This window comes from Nerophis ophidion, linkage group LG29 (genome assembly GCF_033978795.1).
Source record: "Nerophis ophidion isolate RoL-2023_Sa linkage group LG29, RoL_Noph_v1.0, whole genome shotgun sequence".
Lineage (NCBI taxonomy): Eukaryota > Metazoa > Chordata > Actinopteri > Syngnathiformes > Syngnathidae > Nerophis > Nerophis ophidion.
The window spans coordinates 15,486,705-15,505,645 of record NC_084639.1 but is presented as its reverse complement, the minus strand read 5'-3'; the positions used below and the strand labels follow the sequence as shown (position 1 = coordinate 15,505,645).

The following is an 18,941-nucleotide window of genomic DNA, read 5'->3' as shown; positions in this document are numbered from 1 at the left end:
TATATATATATATATATATATATATATATATATATATATATATATATGGGCTTCACGGTGGTAGAGGGGTTAGTGCGTCTGCCTCACAATACGAAGTTCCTGCAGTCCTGGGTTCAAATCCAGGCTTGGGATATTTCTGTGTGGAGTTTGCATGTTCTCCCCGTGAATGCGTGGGTTCCCTCTGGGTATTCCGGCTTCCCCCCACTTCCAAAGACATGCACCTGGGGATAGGTTGATTGGCAACACTAAATTGGCCTTAGTGTGTGAATGTGAGTGTGAAAGTTGTCTGTCTATCTGTGTTGGCCCTGCGATGAGGTGGCGACTTGTCCAGGGTGTACCCCGCCTTCCGCCCGATTGTAGCTAAGATAGGCGCCAGCGCCCCCCGCGACCCCAAAAGGGAATAAGCGGTAGAAAATGGATTGATGGATATATATATATATATATATATATATATATATATATATATATATATATATGCGGTGTTTTGTGTTTTTTTGTACTTACTTTGATTATTATTTATCAACTGGTTGTAAATGTTGAAATTGATCAAAAATAAAAAAACAACTTCCTAGTCTACTTCCGGAAACTGCTCCTCCCGCCCGCGGTGTGTCGCTGCAGTGAAATTGCGCCTGTTAACCGGCGGCACGCTTTTGAGTCCAAACGTGGAGTTTGTTTGAAATGTTTTCCTGTTTGAAAAACAAAGTGGGAACGGTTCTCCTACCTGGAGATGAATTCTCCTTCGACACCGACGACACCATTCCCCTGAAGAACCCCGTGAAGGCGGACAAGGTTGTGTGCGGTCCTGGTCTGAGACGCAGCGGGGAACGTCTGCTGGTTAGCAAGAGCGGAGTCCTGCGGCACAAACACCCCAACATGTTCTGGATGGACTCCCAGCAGAAGAGGGTGAGACTAACCCGACTAAACCACGTCGCAGTGCGGGAAAATGTGTGAAATTAGCGGGTTGCCTTCATTGGATACTAATTCGAAGCTAGAAAAGGATTTTATTTCGGTATTTGGTTTCTCAAAAGAGTTTTAGTCATTCCGACTTCCCAGTAGAAAGTAAACGCAACATCAGTGTTAGGAGTGAAGCATGCTGGGAGATTTCAGTGTTGACAAATAACAATACAAGGCTAAACCGATCACAAATGTCAGAATTGACGTTGGCTAGGACCAATTACATAATCAGATTATGTACCAATAATATGATCAGACTATGTACCAATAACCTAATCAAACTATGTACCAATAACCTAATCAAACTATGTACCAATAACCTAATCAAACTATGTACCAATAACATGATCGGACTATGTACCAATAACTTTATCAGACTATGTACCAATAACATGATCAGACTATGTACCAATAACATGATAAAGCTATGTACCAATAACATTATCAGACTATGTACCAATAACTTTATCAGACTATGTACCAATAACATAATCAGACTATCTACCAATAACATAATCAGACTATGTACCAATAACATGATCAGACTATGTACCAATAACACGATCAGATTATGTACCAATAACACGATCACACTATGTACCAATAACACGATCACACTATGTACCAATAACTTTATCAGACTATTTACCATTAACATGATCAGACTATGTACCAATATCATGATCAGACTATGTACAAATAGCATGATCAGACTATGTACCAATAACACGATCAGACTATGTACCAATAACACTATCAGACTATGTACCAATAACACGATCAGACTATGTACCAATAACACGATCAGACTATATATCAATAACATAATCGGACTATGTACCAATAACATGATCGGACTATGTACCAATAACATGATCGGACTATGTACCAATAACATGATCGGACTATGTACCAATAACATGATCGGACTATGTACCAAAAACATGATCGGACTATGTACCAATATCATGATTAGACTATGTACCAATAACATGATCAGACTATGTACCAATAACATGATAAAGCTATGTACAAATAACATGATCAGACTATGTACCAATAACTTTATCAGACTATGTACCAATAGCATGATCAGACTATGTACCAATAACATGATATAGCTATGTACAAATAACATGATCAGACTATGTACCAATAACTTTATCAGACTATGTACCAATAACATAATCAGACTCTCTACCAATAACATAATCAGACTATGTACCAATAACATGATCAGACTATGTACCAATAACATGATCAGACTATGTACCAATAACTTTATCAGACTATGTACCAATAACACGATCACACTATGTACCAATAACACGATCACACTATGTACCAATAACACGATCAGACTATGTACCAATAACACGATCAGACTATGTACCAATAACACGATCAGACTATGTACCAATAACACGATCAGACTATGTACCAATAACACGATCAGACTATGTATCAATAACATAATCGGACTATGTACCAATAACATGATCGGACTATGTACCAATAACATGATCGGACTATGTACCAATAACATGATCGGACTATATACCAATAACATGATCGGACTATGTACCAAAAACATGATCGGACTATGTACCAATATCATGATTAGACTATGTACCAATAACATGATCAGACTATGTACCAATAACATGATAAAGCTATGTACAAATAACATGATCAGACTATGTACCAATAACTTTATCAGACTATCTACCAATAACATAATCAGACTATGTACCAATAACACGATCAGACTATGTACCAATAACACGATCAGACTATGTACCAATAACACAATCAGACTATGTACCAATAACACTATCAGACTATGTACCAATAACACGATCAGACTATGTACCAATAACACGATCAGACTATGTACCAATAACACGATCGGACTATGTATCAATAACACAATCGGACTATGTACCAATAACACGATCGGACTATGTACCAATAACACGATCGGACTATGTACCAATAACATGATCGGACTATGTACCAATAACATGATCGGACTATGTACCAAAAACATGATCAGACTATGTAACAATATCATGATTAGACTATGTACCAATATCATGATCAGACTATGTACCAATAACATGATCAGACTATGTACCAATAACATAATCAGACTTCGTACCAATAACATAATCAGACTATGTACTAATAACATAATCAGACTATACTACCAATAACTTTATCGGACTATGTACCAATAACATAATCAAACTATGTACCAATAACTTTATCAGACTATTTACCATTAACATGATCAGACTATGTACCAATATCATGATCAGACTATGTACAAATAGCATGATCAGACTATGTACCAATAACATAATCAGACTATGTACCAATAACATAATCAGACTATGTACCAATAACATGATCAGACTATGTACCAATAACCCAATCAATCTATGTACCAAAAACTTATCAGACTATGTACCAATACCATGATCAGTCTATGTACCGATAAAATGATCAGAGTATGTACCAATATCATGATCAGACTATGTACCAATAACATGATCGGGTTGGCCCTGCGATGAGGTGGAGACTTGTCCAGGGTGTACCCGGCCTTCCGCCCAATTGTAGCTGAGATGGGCACCAGCGCCCCCCGCGATACCAAAGGGAATAAACGGTAGAAAATGGATGGATGGACTATGTATCAATAACACAATCAGACTATGTACCAATAACATGATCAGACTATGTACCAATAACATGATCAGACTATGTACCAATAACATGATCAGACTATGAAGAGTAAATCTTATGGCCTAGTGTTTAGAGTGTCCGCCCTGAGATCGGTAGGTTGAGAGTTCAAATCCCGGCCGAGTCATACCAAAGACTATAAAAATGGGACTCATTCCTTTTCTGCTTGGCACTCAGCATCAAGGGTTGGAATTAGGGGTTAAATCACCAAAAATGATTCCCGGGTGCGGGACCGCTGCTGCCCACTGCTCCCCTCACATCCCAGGGGGTGATCAAGGGTGATAGGTCAAATGCAGAGCATAATTTCACCACACCAAGAGTGTGTGAGACAATCATTGGTACTTTAACTTTACAATGTAGTTTTACGTTAAAGAATCTTAACAGCAAAGTTTACCGTATTTCCTTGAATTGCTGCAGGGCATATAGTATGCGCCTGCCTTGAATTACTGCCGGGTCAAACTCGCTTCGCAAAATAATTAGCGCATGCTTATTACCGCCTGGTCAAACCTTTTTTTTTTTTTTTTCCAAGATGGCGCTGCTGTAGTGGCTGCTGTAGGCAGGAGCTCTGTGCTCTTGTATCATCCTTTTGTGTTTCCCTCTTGATTTCATGTGTTATTATATTTTTTTGCCTTTTGGTCTGGGACCCTTTGGGACTGTGTGACAAGGGGTGTCACTTTCGTGACCTCTGTGGTGCTTTTTTTGTGGACTTCTGGATCTGCTTCCCGGGAGCCTTTTGGCCATGGAGACCAGCTGCTGGGTCTCTGCCACACCGGAGTCGGTTTGGCGGGACTGGAGGAGATGCGGATGAGGGGACAGGGCTGCGGCGCTAGCACTGAGCGCTGGGACGGAGAGGCTTCGCAGTGTCTTGGCTGGGTGAGCAGATGTCGGACACCTCAGTCACCTTGGACGTATCCTCGCTCATCCATGCGGACTGGACACTGGCCGAGAGTGGAGTCGGCTGTCTTGGTTGCTTTGTTGGGTCTGCTCCTGTCTCTGGCCATGCTCCCTCCACCCCAGCAGACGATGGCGTGGAACACCGCAGAGGCCACCACAGTGGATATGTTTCTTTTACTTTTTATTCATAGCTGTATGTAGAAGTGTCTGGTTGTATCTGCTGCTTTAATGTCTTTCATGTCCTATGTGTTCTTTGATGTTTGATGTTTCCCTCTTACACACATGTAAGAGGGATGTGTACTATGGCTATGAGTTGTTGTTTTTTTCCCTTGGCCTCAGTCTGCACCCCCTCTCCAGGGCCCAGGCTAAGACCGATTTTTTTATTTTATTTTAATCTTCTATTTTTTTCTCCCCCCCTTGTTTACCTGTATCTCATCTTTTTTTGTAAGGGGCGCTGGAAGCCGGCAGACCCGTCAGCGATCCTGTTCTGTCTCCCTTTAATGTTTGTCTGATCTTGAATGGGATTGTGCTGAAAATTGTAATTTTCCTGAACGAACTCTCCTGACGGAATAAATAAAGTACTATTTAATCTAATCTAATCTAATCTAATCTAACTCGTGACGTCACGAGTGACACTTCCCCTGTCATCATTTTCAAAATGGAGGAGGCTGATTTCAATACCGGTAATTTGAAATCGCATAAAGGGAAGAAGATTAAGAGCTATTCAGTAGGATTTAAGGTCCAAACTCAAATTTTTACTGCATGCCTTTGGTAAGTGCCGGAGTGAGAAGAAGTTTTAAAATAATTAGCGCATGCTTACTTTTACCGCATGCCTTTGGTAATCGTAGGAGTGAGAAGAGGTTTTAAATTAATTAGCGCCCTGGGCAATTCAAGGAAATACGGTAATATAAATCCCACAAGGGGAGAACAGCGCCCTCTCCTGGTTGTAAAGAGGCACGTCACCAGGTATACAACTATTATTATTATTATCCATCCATCCATTTTCTACCGCTTATTCCCTTTGGGATCGCGGGGGGCTCTGGTGCCTATCTCAGCTACAATCGGGCGAAAGGCGGGTTACACCTTGGACAAGTCGCCACCTCATCGCAGGGCCAACACAGATAGACAGACAACATTCACACTCACATTCACACACTAGGGACCATTTAGTGTTACCAATCAACCTATCCCCAGGTGCATGTCTTTGGAGGTGGGAGGAAGCCGGAGTACCCGGAGGGAACCCACGCATTCATGGGGAGAACATGCAAACTCCACACAGAAAGATCCAGAGCCCAGGATTGAACCCTGACTACTCAGGACCTTATTATTATTATTATTATTATTATTATGTTATAGGGCTGAAATAACATCAAATGGTTTTATTTTATGGGATTTTTGGACGAGGCTGAAGTTTATGATTCCAATGGTGGGCGATGAACATAAATAAATGCTGTGTAAAGAGTCGTAACAAAGTTGATGAATTGTGATACCTTTAGTTTTCTTTGTAAAAATGCAAAAGACTAGCCGCATTTTAGTCATGGATTGATTAGTTTGTTCAATTTAATTGGATAAAACACACTTTTTAGCCTCTATGCGTATTTAAAGGTAAATAGTTGGAAAACAAAGATGCTACTACATTACCTTCTATTTACTACTTCTACTTACCTGCTTTTACTCCTTTTTTTATTTACTTATTTTACTTTCTATGTTCAATATTTTACCTTTTATTTACATCATTGTACTCTAGTTACTATATTTACTACCTTTTATTTAGTACTTTTGCCTTCTTATACCTTTTATTTACCTTCATTCACTTTCTATATTCATCAGTGTACTTTTTTTTGTACTTATTTTACCTTTACATTATTTGACACTTTATATTCATTAGTTAACTTTTCTGTTACTATATTTACCTTCTATATTCTTGCTTTGACCTTTTATTTACATTAATTTGCGTAATTTTACCTTCTTTATTCGTTATCTAACTTTTTAGTAACTATATTTACTTTATTATACCTTTTGATTTACTACTTTTGCCTTCTTATACCTTTTATTAACCTTCTTTCACTTGCTATATCCATTATTTCACCGTCTACTTATCTTACCTTTTATTTACTAAATTTACCTTCTTATACCTTTTTACCTTGTTTCGCTTTCCATTTACTTTATTTTACCTTTTATTTACTACTTTTACCTTATACCTTTTATTTACCTTCTTTCGCATTCCATACTCATTTTACCTATTTACTACTTTTACCTTCTACTTATTACCGTTTATTTACTTATTTTACCTTTACCTTATATTGTCTTAATTACCTTCTTATACATTTTTAGTTACTACATTTAATTTAATACTTTAACCTTCTTTTACCCTTTATTTACTTCCTTTAACCTTTTGCTGTACCTTTTTTTTTTTTTTACCTTTGATTTACCCTCTGTAGTTAATTTACATTTTTACTACGTTTACCTTCTACTTACCTTCTTTCACATTTTATATTCATTAGTTAACTTTTCCGTTACTATATTTACCTTCTATATTCTTGCTTTGACATTTTATTTACACTAATTTACCTAATTGTACCTTCTTAATTCGTTATCTAACTTTTTAGTGACTATATTTACTTTATTATACCTCTGATTTTTTTTACTTTTACCTTCTTATACCTTTTATTTACCTTCTTACACTTGCTATATCCATTATTTCACCTTCTACTTATCTTATGTTACCTTTTATTCACTACGTTTACCTTCTTATACCTTTTATTTACCTTATTTCGCCTTCTATACCCATTATTTTACCTATTTACTATTTTTTAACGTTATACTTATTACCTTTTACCTTATATTGTCTTATTTACCTTCTTATACATTTTTAGTTACTACATTTAATATTTTGACCTTTTACCCTTTATTTACTTTTTTAACCTTTTGCTGTACCTTTTTTTTTTTTACCTTTGATTTACCCTCTGTAGTTAATTTACATTTTATTTACTACTTTTACCTTGTACTTACCTTCTTTCACATTTTATATTCATTATTGAACTTTTCTTTTACTATATTTACCTTCTATATTCTTGAGTTGACACTATATTTACCTCATGTTCCCTTTTTTTACTCGTTAACTTTTGTGTTACTTCATTTACCCTCAATTTACCTTTTACATAATTATTGTACCTTATATATTCTTGCTTTTACTTTTCATTTACCTTTTTTACACCCTTAATTCACTTGTATTGCAAAAACGTCTTAATTATAATTTCACAAATGGTTCTTTACACATTTATATTTCTGCTAAATTGTTTTTTGCACTCCTGACAAAATCGTTTCAAGTGAGCGGTATCAGTCGGTTATCGACTCTCCGTATCGCCCACCATTCTAATCGAAAGCAAATTTTAGCCTGGTGATTTCTAATTATGGACGGTTTGGCTGGTGAAAGTATCGTGTGTATGTGTATGTGTGTATGTATATATTAGGTGTGTAGGAAAAAATCGATTGGAATTTGTTGAGCGATTCAGATTCGATTCTCTTTTTTTTTTTTAAATCTATTTTATTAATTAATTTATTTTTTTATCAATCCAACAAACCACTACACAGCAATACTATAACATCCATCCATCCATTTTCTACCGCTTATTCCCTTTTGGGGTCGCTGGCGCCTATCTCAGCTACAATCGGGCGGAAGGCAATGTAATCCAATTCCAAAACCAAACCTGACCCAGCAACACTCAGAACTGCAATAAACAGAGCAATTGAGAGGAGACACAAACAGGACACAGAACAAACCAAAAGTAGTGAAACGAAAATGATTATTATCAGCAACAGTATTATTAGTTATAATTTCAGCATAGCAGTAATTAAAAATCCCTCATTGACATTATCATTACACATTTATAAAAATTAAAAAAACAATAGTGTCACAGTGGCTTACACTTGCATCGCATCTCATAAGCTTGACAACACGCTGTGTCCAATGTTTTCCCAAAGATAAAATAAGTCATATTTTTGGTTTGTTTAATAGTTAAAACAAATTTACATTATTGCAATCAGTTGATAAAACATTGTCCTTTACAATTATAAAAGCTTTTTAAAAAAAATCTATTACTCTGCCTGCATGTCAGCAGACTGGGGTAGATCCTGCTGAAATCCTATGTATTGAATGAATACAAAATCGTTTTGAATCGGAAAAATATTGTTTTTGAATCGAGAATCGCGTTGAATCGAAAAAATCGATATATTATCGGATGGTTACCCAAATAATCGATATTGAATCGAATCGTGGGACACCCAAAGATTTGCAGCCCTAGTATATATATATATGTGTGTGTGTGTATGTATATATATATATATATATAATATATATATCCATCCATCCATTTTCTACCGCTTATTCCCTTTTGGGGTCACGAGGGGCGCTGGCGCCTATCTCAGCTACAATCGGGTGGAAGGCGGGGTAATATATATATATATATATATATAATATATAGGTGTGGGAAAAATCACAAGACTACTTCGTCTCTACAGAACTGTTTCATGAGGGGTTCCCTCAATCTTGAGGGAACCCCTCATGAAACAGTTCTGTAGAGACGAAGTAGTCTTGTGATTTTTCCCACACCTACATATTGCGCTCTACCACGGTATCGAGCACTATTCTCTGGATAATCCAATCAAGACATATGTATAATATATAATATATATATATATATATATATATATATATATATATATATATATATATATATATATCTATATCTCAGTGTTTCCCACAGGTCAGGCTTCTATTTGTGGTGGTGTGGTCGGGCGGCAGGGGGGGGTTGTGGCAGCGGCGATGACCAAGAAGAACGCGGAGTTGGAATATAATTACAACACTTTATGTACATATTTATATACATATTTATATAATATGTAACTACAAGCTCCATTCACAGACAGAATCCCATTGCTTTTATGAGCGGTAGAGCGAGTCAAAAGCCCCCCAAAAAATAAAAAAAATATATTTTTATTTTTTTTATTTTTGGCGGCTGTAATTCTTTCGTGGCGGGCTGCCACAAATAAATGAATGTGTGGGAAACCATGTATGTATGTATGTATGTATGTATGTATCTATCTATCTATCTATCTATCTATCTATCTATATATATATATATATATATATATATATAAACACACAAATGTGTGTATATACAAATGTGTGTGTATATATATATATATGTATATATAAATAATATATTCCTGTGTTCCCAGTACATACCCGCCAAAGGGGAGACGGTCATCGGCGTGGTGACGACCAAGTCCGTGGACGTCTTCAAGGTGGACGTGGGAGGAAGCGAGCAGGCGTCTCTGTCCTACTTGGCGTTTGAGGGCGCCACCAAGAGGAACCGACCCAACGTGCAGGTGAGTTCCCGCGCGCGCCCGCACACAGGCGCCAATGTATGACCCCTCCCCCCCTGCAGGTGGGCGACCTGGTGTTTGCACAATTCATCGTGGCCAATAAGGACATGGAGGCGGAGCTAGTGTGTGTGGACAGTTCGGGACGAGCCAATGGGATGGGTGTATTTGGCGCGGGCGGTCTTCTCTTCAGGGCATCCCTGGGTCTGGTCAGAAGGCTGCTGGCCCCCAACAGCGACCTCCGCCAGGAGCTGGAGCAGCTGTTCCCGTGCGAGCTGGTGGTGGGCATGAACGGCCGCCTGTGGGTCAAGTCTGCCAGCGTGCAGCGGACCCTCGTCATCGCCAACCTGCTGGAGAGCTGCGAGAACATGACGCCGCCACAGAGGCGCCAGCTGTTCACGAGGGTGGCCCAGGGGGCCTTCTAGAGCTGTGTGATGGCACGCCACTGAAGACTGTGGCCACTGAAGACCCCGACCCCCCCGCCCGCTAGGCTCGCCTGTTGACAGACTTCCACTAATTTTTGAGTTGCTAAAGTGCTAAAGCGGTGGTGTCCATAGTGCAGTCCGGGGGCCATTTGCGGATTAGAACCATACATTGAAAAAAAATTAGATGAAGCAGTTTTGGGAGATATGAAATACCAAGCCAAATTAAAATGCTAACATTAGCATGCTAACAGTTAGAACGTGTCAAGTACCAAGCCATAAGAGTATAAAACGTACGCTTTAAATTAGCCTCACATAAAGGTGAGCATGATGATGTTAGCGTGCTAACAGTTACCATGTGACAAGTACCGAGTTGTATGACTTTAAGGTGTTAGGCTGCAATGTTAGCATGCTAATGTTAGTATGGTAGAACGCCAACATTAGCTTTCTAGCATACTAAAATTTGCCACATATCAAGTACGAAGTTGTATGACCTTGTTGTGTTAGGCTGCAAAATTGGCAAAAAAAAAGTTAGCATGCTAATGTTAATACGCTAGAACGGCAACATTAGCTATCTAAAAAAAGTTAGCATGTTAATGTTACCATGCTAAAACTCCAACATCAGCTGTCTTGTATACTAACATTTTGCATGTATCAAGTACGAAGTTGTATGACTGTTGTGTAAGGCTGCAAAATTGGCTAAAAAAAAGTTAGCATGCTAGAACGCCAACATTAGCTGTCTAGCATACTAACATTTGGCATTTATCAAGTACCAAGTTGTAGGACACTGAGGTGTTTGCCTAAAACAAATATTAAAAAGTCCGCATTAAAATGTTAAGGTTAGCATGTGTTATAATTACCAAGTCATGAAAATGACTTGTTTGCCTATTAAATTGTCTGGAAAAAAAAAGTTAGCAAGTTAATGTTAGCATTTCAGCCTGCTAACCGTTGGCAAATGTCAAGAGCATGCCAAAGTTATGAATGAGGCGTTAGGCTGCAAAATTGGCTAAAAAGATTAGCATCCTAATATTGGTATGTTTTTTCTTTACAATAAAACAAATACAATTCAAATCAATTGTCAGGAAAGAAGAGGAAGGAATTTAAAAGGTATATGTGTTTAAAAATCCAAAAATCATTTTTAAGGTTGCATTTTTTCTCTAAAATTGTCTTTCTGAAAGTTATAAGAAGCAAAGTAAAAAAATAAAAGATTTTATTTAAACAAGTGAAGACCAAGTCTTTAAAATATTTTCTTGGATTTTCAAATTCTATTTTAGTTTTGTCTCTCTTAAAATTTAAAATGTCGAGCAAAGCGAGACCAGCTTTTTAGTAAATAAATACAATTTTAAAAATATAGGCAGCTCACTGGTAAGTGCTGCTATTTGAGCTATTTTTAGAACAGACCAGCTGGCGACTCATCTGGTCCTTACGGGCTACCTGGTGCCCGCGGGCACCGTGTTGGTGACGCCTGGTGTAATGTATGAAAATTGCCCCCGCATGAAAGGTTTGGACACCCCTGCGCTAAATGAAGATGTTGGTACAAGTCAACCATCCAAACACTGAGGAATATTCAATAAACATTTATTTTCAAACCCTTTTAAGAAAAATAGACTATTTGTCTTTGTGTGACGTCTCTACAGTAGTTAGTGCGGTAGTTAGCGTGCAGCTGCGGGCACACCTGAAGTCGCCACATGACAACTGCCAATCAAGAGTGCGTTTTTACATTCAGAGACACGCCCGCCTGAGCGGGAGTGGGCGGCGGCCAATCTGCCGACGACGTCACAGCGTGGACTGCAGCGGCGGCTCGGGTGGTCACATGACATGCTTCTGGATGCCGGGCGTGAACTCCTTGGCGTGGGGGTTGAGGTTGCTGCTGGTCTGCACACACGACACGGCCATGATGACCCAGCGCCTCCAACGCCACGCCATTAATAACGTCCCAGAGGAGCAATCGCATTAATTAAATGACACGTCAATTACGCACATGAATGTAGTCCTGGGTTTGACTTTTGGATCATTTCGAGTCTTAGTATTTAATTTTTATGATGAAATGTGTTGGTTATCATTATTTACTTGCGAGAGGAGCATTCGCAATAGTTACAAGACACGTCTATTATGCACATGAATGTAGTTCTGGGTTTGACTTTTGAATAATTTTGAATCTTATACTATTTAATTTCTATGATGATATGTGTTGGTTATTAATTACTTGCAAGAGGAGCAATCGCATTAATTACAAGACACGTCTCTATCACGCAAATAAATGTAGTCATGGGTTTGACTTTTGGATCATTTTGAGTCTTAGTATTTCATTTTTATGATGAAATGTGTTGGTTATCATTAATTACTTTTGAGAGGAGCAATCGCATTAATTATAAGACACGTCTATTACGCACCTGAATGTAGTCCTGGGTTTGACTTGGATCATTTTGAGTCTTAGTATTTCATTATTATGATGAAATGGGTTGGTTATCATTAATTACTTGCGAAAGGAACAATCACATTAAATACAAAACATGTCTCTACTACGCACATGAATGTAGTTCTGAGTTTGACTTTTGGATCATTGAGTCTTAGTATTTCATCTGTGCAATCAGATGTGTTGGTTAGCATTAATTACTTGCAAGAGGAGCAATCGCATTAATTACAGGACACATCTATTACACACATAAATATAGTCTTGTGATGGACCTTTGGATCATTTTGAGTCTTAGTATTTCATTTATATGATGAAATGTGTTGGTTATCATTAATTACTTGCGAGAGGAGCAATCGCATTAATTACAAGACACGTCTATCCCACACATGAATTAGTCCTGGGTTTGACTGTGGGATCATTGAGTCTTAGTATTTCATTTGTACGATAAGATGTGTTGGTTAGCATTAATTACTTGTGAGAGGAGCAATCGCATTAATTACAAGACATCCATTACGCACATGAATGTAGTCCTGGGTTTGACCTTTGCATCATTTGAGTCTTAGTATTTAATTTCTATGTTGATACGTGTTGGTTATCGTTAATTGTTTGCGAGAAGAGCAATCACATTAATTACAAAACATGTCTACTACGCACATGAATGTAGTCCTGGGTTTGACTTTTGGATCACTTTGAGTCATAGTATTTTATTTTTATGATGAAATGGGTTTATTAACGTTAATTACTTACGAGAGGAGCAATCGCATTAATTTCAAGACATGTCTCTATTCCACACAATGTAGTCCTGGGTTTGACTTTTGGATCATTTTGAGTCTTAGTATTTCATTTCTATGATGAAATGTGTTGGTTACCATTAATTACTTGTGAGAGGACCAATCGCATTAATTACAAGACACGTCTATTACGCACATGAATTAGTCATGGGTTTGACTGTGAGATCATAGAGTCTTAGTATTTCATTTGTACGATAAGATGTGTTGGTTATCATTAATTACTTGTGAGAGGAGCAATCGCATGAATTTCAAGACACATCTATTACGCATATGAATGTAGTCCTGGGTTTGACCTTTGGATCATTTTGAGTCTTAGTATTTCATTTCTATTTTGATATGTGTTGGTTATCGTTAATTGCTTGCGAGAGGAACAATCGCATTAATTACAAAACATGTCTCTACTACGCACATTAATGTAGTCCTGGGTTTGACTTTTGGATCAATTTGAGTCATAGTATTTCATTTTTATGATGAAATGGGTTGGTTATTGTTAATTACTTGCGAGAGGAGCAATCGCATTAATTTCAAGACATGTCTCTATTCCACACAGTGTAGTCCAGGGCTAGACTTTTGGATCATTTTCAATCTTAGTATTTCATTATTATGATGAAATAGGTTGGTTATTATTAATTACTTGCGAGAGGAGCAATTGCATTAATTACAAGACACGTCTATTACACACATGAATGTAGTTCTGGGTTTGACTTTTTGATCATTGAGTTTTAGTATTTCATTTATATGATAAGATGTGTTGGTTAGCATTAATTACTTGTGAGAGGAGTAATTGCATTAATTACAAGACACATCTATTACGCACATGAATGTAGTCATGGGTTTGACTTTTGGATCATTTTGAGTCATGGTATTTCATTTTTGTGATGAAATGTGTTGGTTACCATTAATTACTTGCGAGAGGAGCAATCGCATTAATTACAAGACACATCTATTACGCGCATGAATGTAGTCCTGGGTTTGACTTTTGGATCATTTTCAATCTTAGTATTTAATTTTTATGATGAAATGTGTTGGTTATCAATAATTACTTGCGAGAGGATCAATTGCATTAATTACAAGACACATCTATTACGCACATGAATGTAGTCATGGGTTTGACTTTTGGATCATTTTGAGTCTTAGTATTTCATTTCTATGATGAAATATGTTGGTTATTAATTACTTGCGAGAGGAGCAATCGCATTAATTACAAGACACGTCTATTACGCACAAGAATGTAGTCTTGGGTTTGACTTTTGGATAATTTTGAGTCTTAGTATTTCATTTCTATGTTGAAATATTTTGGTTATTGTTAATTGCTTGCGAGAGGAGCAGTCGCATTAATTACAAAACAAGTCTCTACTACGCACATGAATGTAGTCCTGGGTTTGACTTTTTGATCATTTTGAGTCATAGTATTTCATTTTTGTGATGAAATGTGTTGGTTACCGTTAATTACTTGCGAGGGGAGCAATCGCATTAATTACAAGACACGTCTATTACGCACATGAATGTAGTCTTGGGTTTGACTTTTGGATCATTTTCAATCTTAGTATTTCAATTTAATGATGAAATGGGTTGGTTATCGATTAATTACTTGCGAGAGGATCAATCGCATTAATTACAAGACACGTCTATTGCGCACATGAATGTAGTCCTGGGTTTGACTTTTGGATCATTTTCAATCTTAGTATTTCATTTTTATGATGAAATGTGTTGGTTATCAATAATTACTTGCGAGAGGATCAATTGCATTAATTACAAGACACATCTATTACCCACATGAATGTAGTCATGGGTTTGACTTTGGATCATTTTGAGTCTTAGTATTTCATTTCTATGATGAAATATGTTGGTCATCATTAATTACTTGCGAGAGGACCAATCGCATTAATTACAAGACACGTATATTACGCACATGAACTAGTCCTGGTTTTGATTGTGGGATCATTTTGAGTCTTAGTATTTAATTTCTGTGATGAAATGTGTTGGTTATCGTTAATTGCTTGCGAGAGGAGCAATTGCATTCATTAAATGACACATCTTAATTACGCACATGAATGTAGTTCTGGGTTTGACTTTTGGATTGTTTTAAGTCCTAAGTATGTATTTTCTGTGATGGAATGTGTTGGCGAGGAACATGACACTAAATCAATGACTAGGCCTGTGAGAGATGTTAATGAGCATAGGTGTAAGTATAGCTATATTCCTGAAGCCTTAAAGGCCTACTGAAACCCACTACTACCAACCACGCAGTCTGATAGTTTATATATCAATGATGAAATATTAACATTGCAACACCTGCCAATACGGCCTTTTTAGTTTACTAAATTGCAATTTTAAATTTCCCGCGGAGTTTCTTGTTGAAAACGTCACGGAATGATGACGTGTGTTTGTGACGTTATTGGTTGGAGGAGACATTTTGGCCCTAAAAGTCGTCTCTTTTCATCGCATAATTACACAGTATTTTGGACATCTGTGTTGCTGAATCTTTTGCAATTTGTTCAATTAATAATGGAGACTATAAAGAACAATGCTGTTGGTGGAAAGCGGTGTATTGCAGCTGTCTTTAGCACTGAGACACAGCCGGTGTTTCTTTGTTTGTTGTGAAGCTTTAACACAGAGCGGTCGAGCGAACATGTTTCTCTACGTCAACCAGCGTGTTTTTGGATGGGAAAATTGTGATATACTATATTTTACCGGAGACATCAATGGATTATGCGTCCTCCTGCGGTAGCTGTCAAAAAAGGCATCATCTGTGAGCATGGCTCCTCTCAGAGACACTGTCGTGTTCACCGCAGCCATCCGACTTTGAGGTATGTCTTTACAATCTCACTAAAACACTATTAAAACAATAAGCACATAAGGGATGTTCCAGAATTATCCTAGTAAATGTGTCTAATAATTACATCTGAAACGCTCACACTGCCACCGCCCGGAGCCGTCACTTTTTATTTTATTTATTTTCTAGTCCTTCACTATCAATATCCTCATCCACGAATCTTTCATCCTCGCTCAAATTAATGGTGAAATTTTCGTTTTCTCGGTCCGAATTGCTCTTATTGCTGGTGGCTCACATTATAAACAATGTGAGGATGTGAGGAGCCCTCACACTGGGGACGTCACGCGCACATACTTCCGGTAAAGGCAAGGCTTTTTTATTAGCGACCAAAAGTAGCGAACTTTAATCGTCGATGTTCTCTACTAAATCCTTTCAGCAAATATATGGCAATATCGCTAAATGATCAAGTATGACACATAGAATGGACCTGCTATCCCCGTTTAAATAAGATAATTTCATTTCAGTCGGCCTTTGAGAGCTTCGCTTGTCAGTGGACTTGTTTGTTAGCCCACTGGCTAGTGCACGGGTCACCAACCTTTTTGAAACCAAGAGCTACTTCTTGGGTACTGATTAATGCGAAGGGCTACCAGTTTGATACACACTTAAATAAATTACCAGAAATAGCCAATTTACTCAATTTACCTTTAATAAATAAATCTATAAATCTCTCTCTCTCTCTCTCTCTATATGTATATATATATACTGTATATACATATAAATGGGTATTTCTGTCTGTCATTCCGTCATACATTTTTTTTCCTTTTACGAAAGGTTTTTTGTAGCGAATAAATGATGAAAAAAACACTTAATTGAACGTTTTAAAAGAGGAGAAAACACGAAAAACCAGCTAATTCGAATGTTTTTGAAAAAATTTAAAAAAGAATTTATGGAACATCTTTAGTAATTTTTCCTGATAAAGATTAATTGTAGAATTTTGATGACATGTTTTAAATAGGTTAAGATCCAATCTGCACTTTGTTACAATATATAACAAATTCGACAAAGCTATATTTCTAACAGAGACAAATTATTTTTTCTTCTAGATTTTCCTGAACAAAATTTTTAAAAGAAATTCAAAAGACTTTGAAATAAGATTTAAATTTGATTTACAGATTTTCTAGATCTGCCACAATAATTTTTTAAAATTTTAATCATAATAGGTGTGAAGAAATATTTCGCAAATATTCTTCGTCGGAAAAACAAGCTAAAATGAAGAATTAAATTAAAATGTATTTATTATTCTTAACAATAAAAAAAAATACTCGAACATTGATTTAAATTGTCAGGAAAGAAGAGGAAGGAATTTAAAAGGTAAAAAGGTATATGTGTTTAAAAATTTTAAATAATTTTTAAGGTTGTATTTTTTCTCTAAAATTGAAAGTTATAAGAAGCAAAGTAAAAAATAAATGAATTTATTTAAACGAGTGAAGACCAAGTCTTTAAAATGTATTCTTGGATTTTCCAATTCTATTTGAGTTGTCTCTCTTAGAATTAAAAATGTCGGGCAAAGCGAGATCAGCTTGCTAATAAATAAATAAAATTAAAAAAACAGAGGCAGCTCACTGGTAAGTGCTGCTATTTGAGCTATTTTTAGAACAGGCCAGCGGGCTACCCATCTGGTCCTTACGGGCTACCTGGTGCCCGCGGGCACAGCGTTGGTGACCCCTGGGCTAGTGTAACCTTCAAAGAAACGGCGACCTCACCGCTGTGTCTCCATGGAGCTGCTCCTGCCGCTGATTGCCGGGGGGGAGATCTCTGGACGGAACAAACCACTCCCACTCCTCCTCATCCAGCATCTCCTGGAAACATCTCTCCATGAAGTCTTCCTCCCACAGCTCCTCCTCCACCTGCAGGGGGGGGGGGGGGGCTTGTCAGTCTGGCACAGTGACGTCATCGCCGACAGGTGTCACCCACCTGCCTATTGAACTCCTCCTCGTGCTCCATCCACATGTACTCCGCGAAAGGGTTCTCCTGGAGGCTGCTCAGCGTGACGTCATCGCCGAGGTTCTTGTTGGAGTTGACGTAGCTCAGCCTGGGATCTTTCATAATGTCGCCTCGCAGTCGCCAACGCTATTAGCCGCGCCGAACAAACAGGTGTGACGTCAGCAAACACGCAAGGGCTGTACTGGAATGTTGTTTACCTGTCAAACGACGTGTTGCTCCCGGAAAAGACAAAACAGTCAAGCCGAGCTCGCGCTGTGCTGTAATGGCCGCCAGGCTTCTGTTTGTTTACTTGGTGACGTCACGCGGTGCTCGCTTATGATTGGCTAAATTGCAGTGTTGCCTTCACGGACCAACTGTGCGTAGAAACAAAGAGAGGCGCTGCGTCGGATCAAAGATAACTTCCTCATCGACCAGTTTCGAAGTTAGTTTTTGACGTACACAACCGATACATTAATTTTCTGTGAAAATAAACAATTTTTTTAATAAACGACTCCCACTTCACATAGCAACACAATTCGCAAATACGCTGTCATGAGTGTAAATGTTAAGAAAAAAAT

General features: G+C 37.7%; 2 protein-coding genes across 2 annotated transcripts; one reads left to right on the top strand and one right to left on the bottom strand.

Moving 5' to 3' along the window:
* Positions 1-608: 608 nt before the first annotated feature.
* Positions 609-12,001, top strand: LOC133546114 (exosome complex component RRP40-like). Its single transcript, XM_061891963.1, has 3 exons — positions 609-903; positions 9,832-9,981; positions 10,041-12,001. The coding sequence occupies exons 1-3, from the start codon at positions 679-681 to the stop codon at positions 10,398-10,400; spliced, it is 735 nt and encodes a 244-aa protein (XP_061747947.1). The 5' UTR covers positions 609-678; the 3' UTR covers positions 10,401-12,001.
* On the bottom strand, positions 11,959-18,738 carry LOC133546115 (polyadenylate-binding protein-interacting protein 2-like). Its single transcript, XM_061891964.1, has 4 exons — positions 18,582-18,738; positions 18,355-18,510; positions 18,144-18,287; positions 11,959-12,272 (listed from the first exon to the last, which is right to left on the bottom strand). The coding sequence occupies exons 2-4, from the start codon at positions 18,484-18,486 to the stop codon at positions 12,207-12,209; spliced, it is 342 nt and encodes a 113-aa protein (XP_061747948.1). The 5' UTR covers positions 18,487-18,510; positions 18,582-18,738; the 3' UTR covers positions 11,959-12,206.
* Positions 18,739-18,941: the final 203 nt, after the last annotated feature.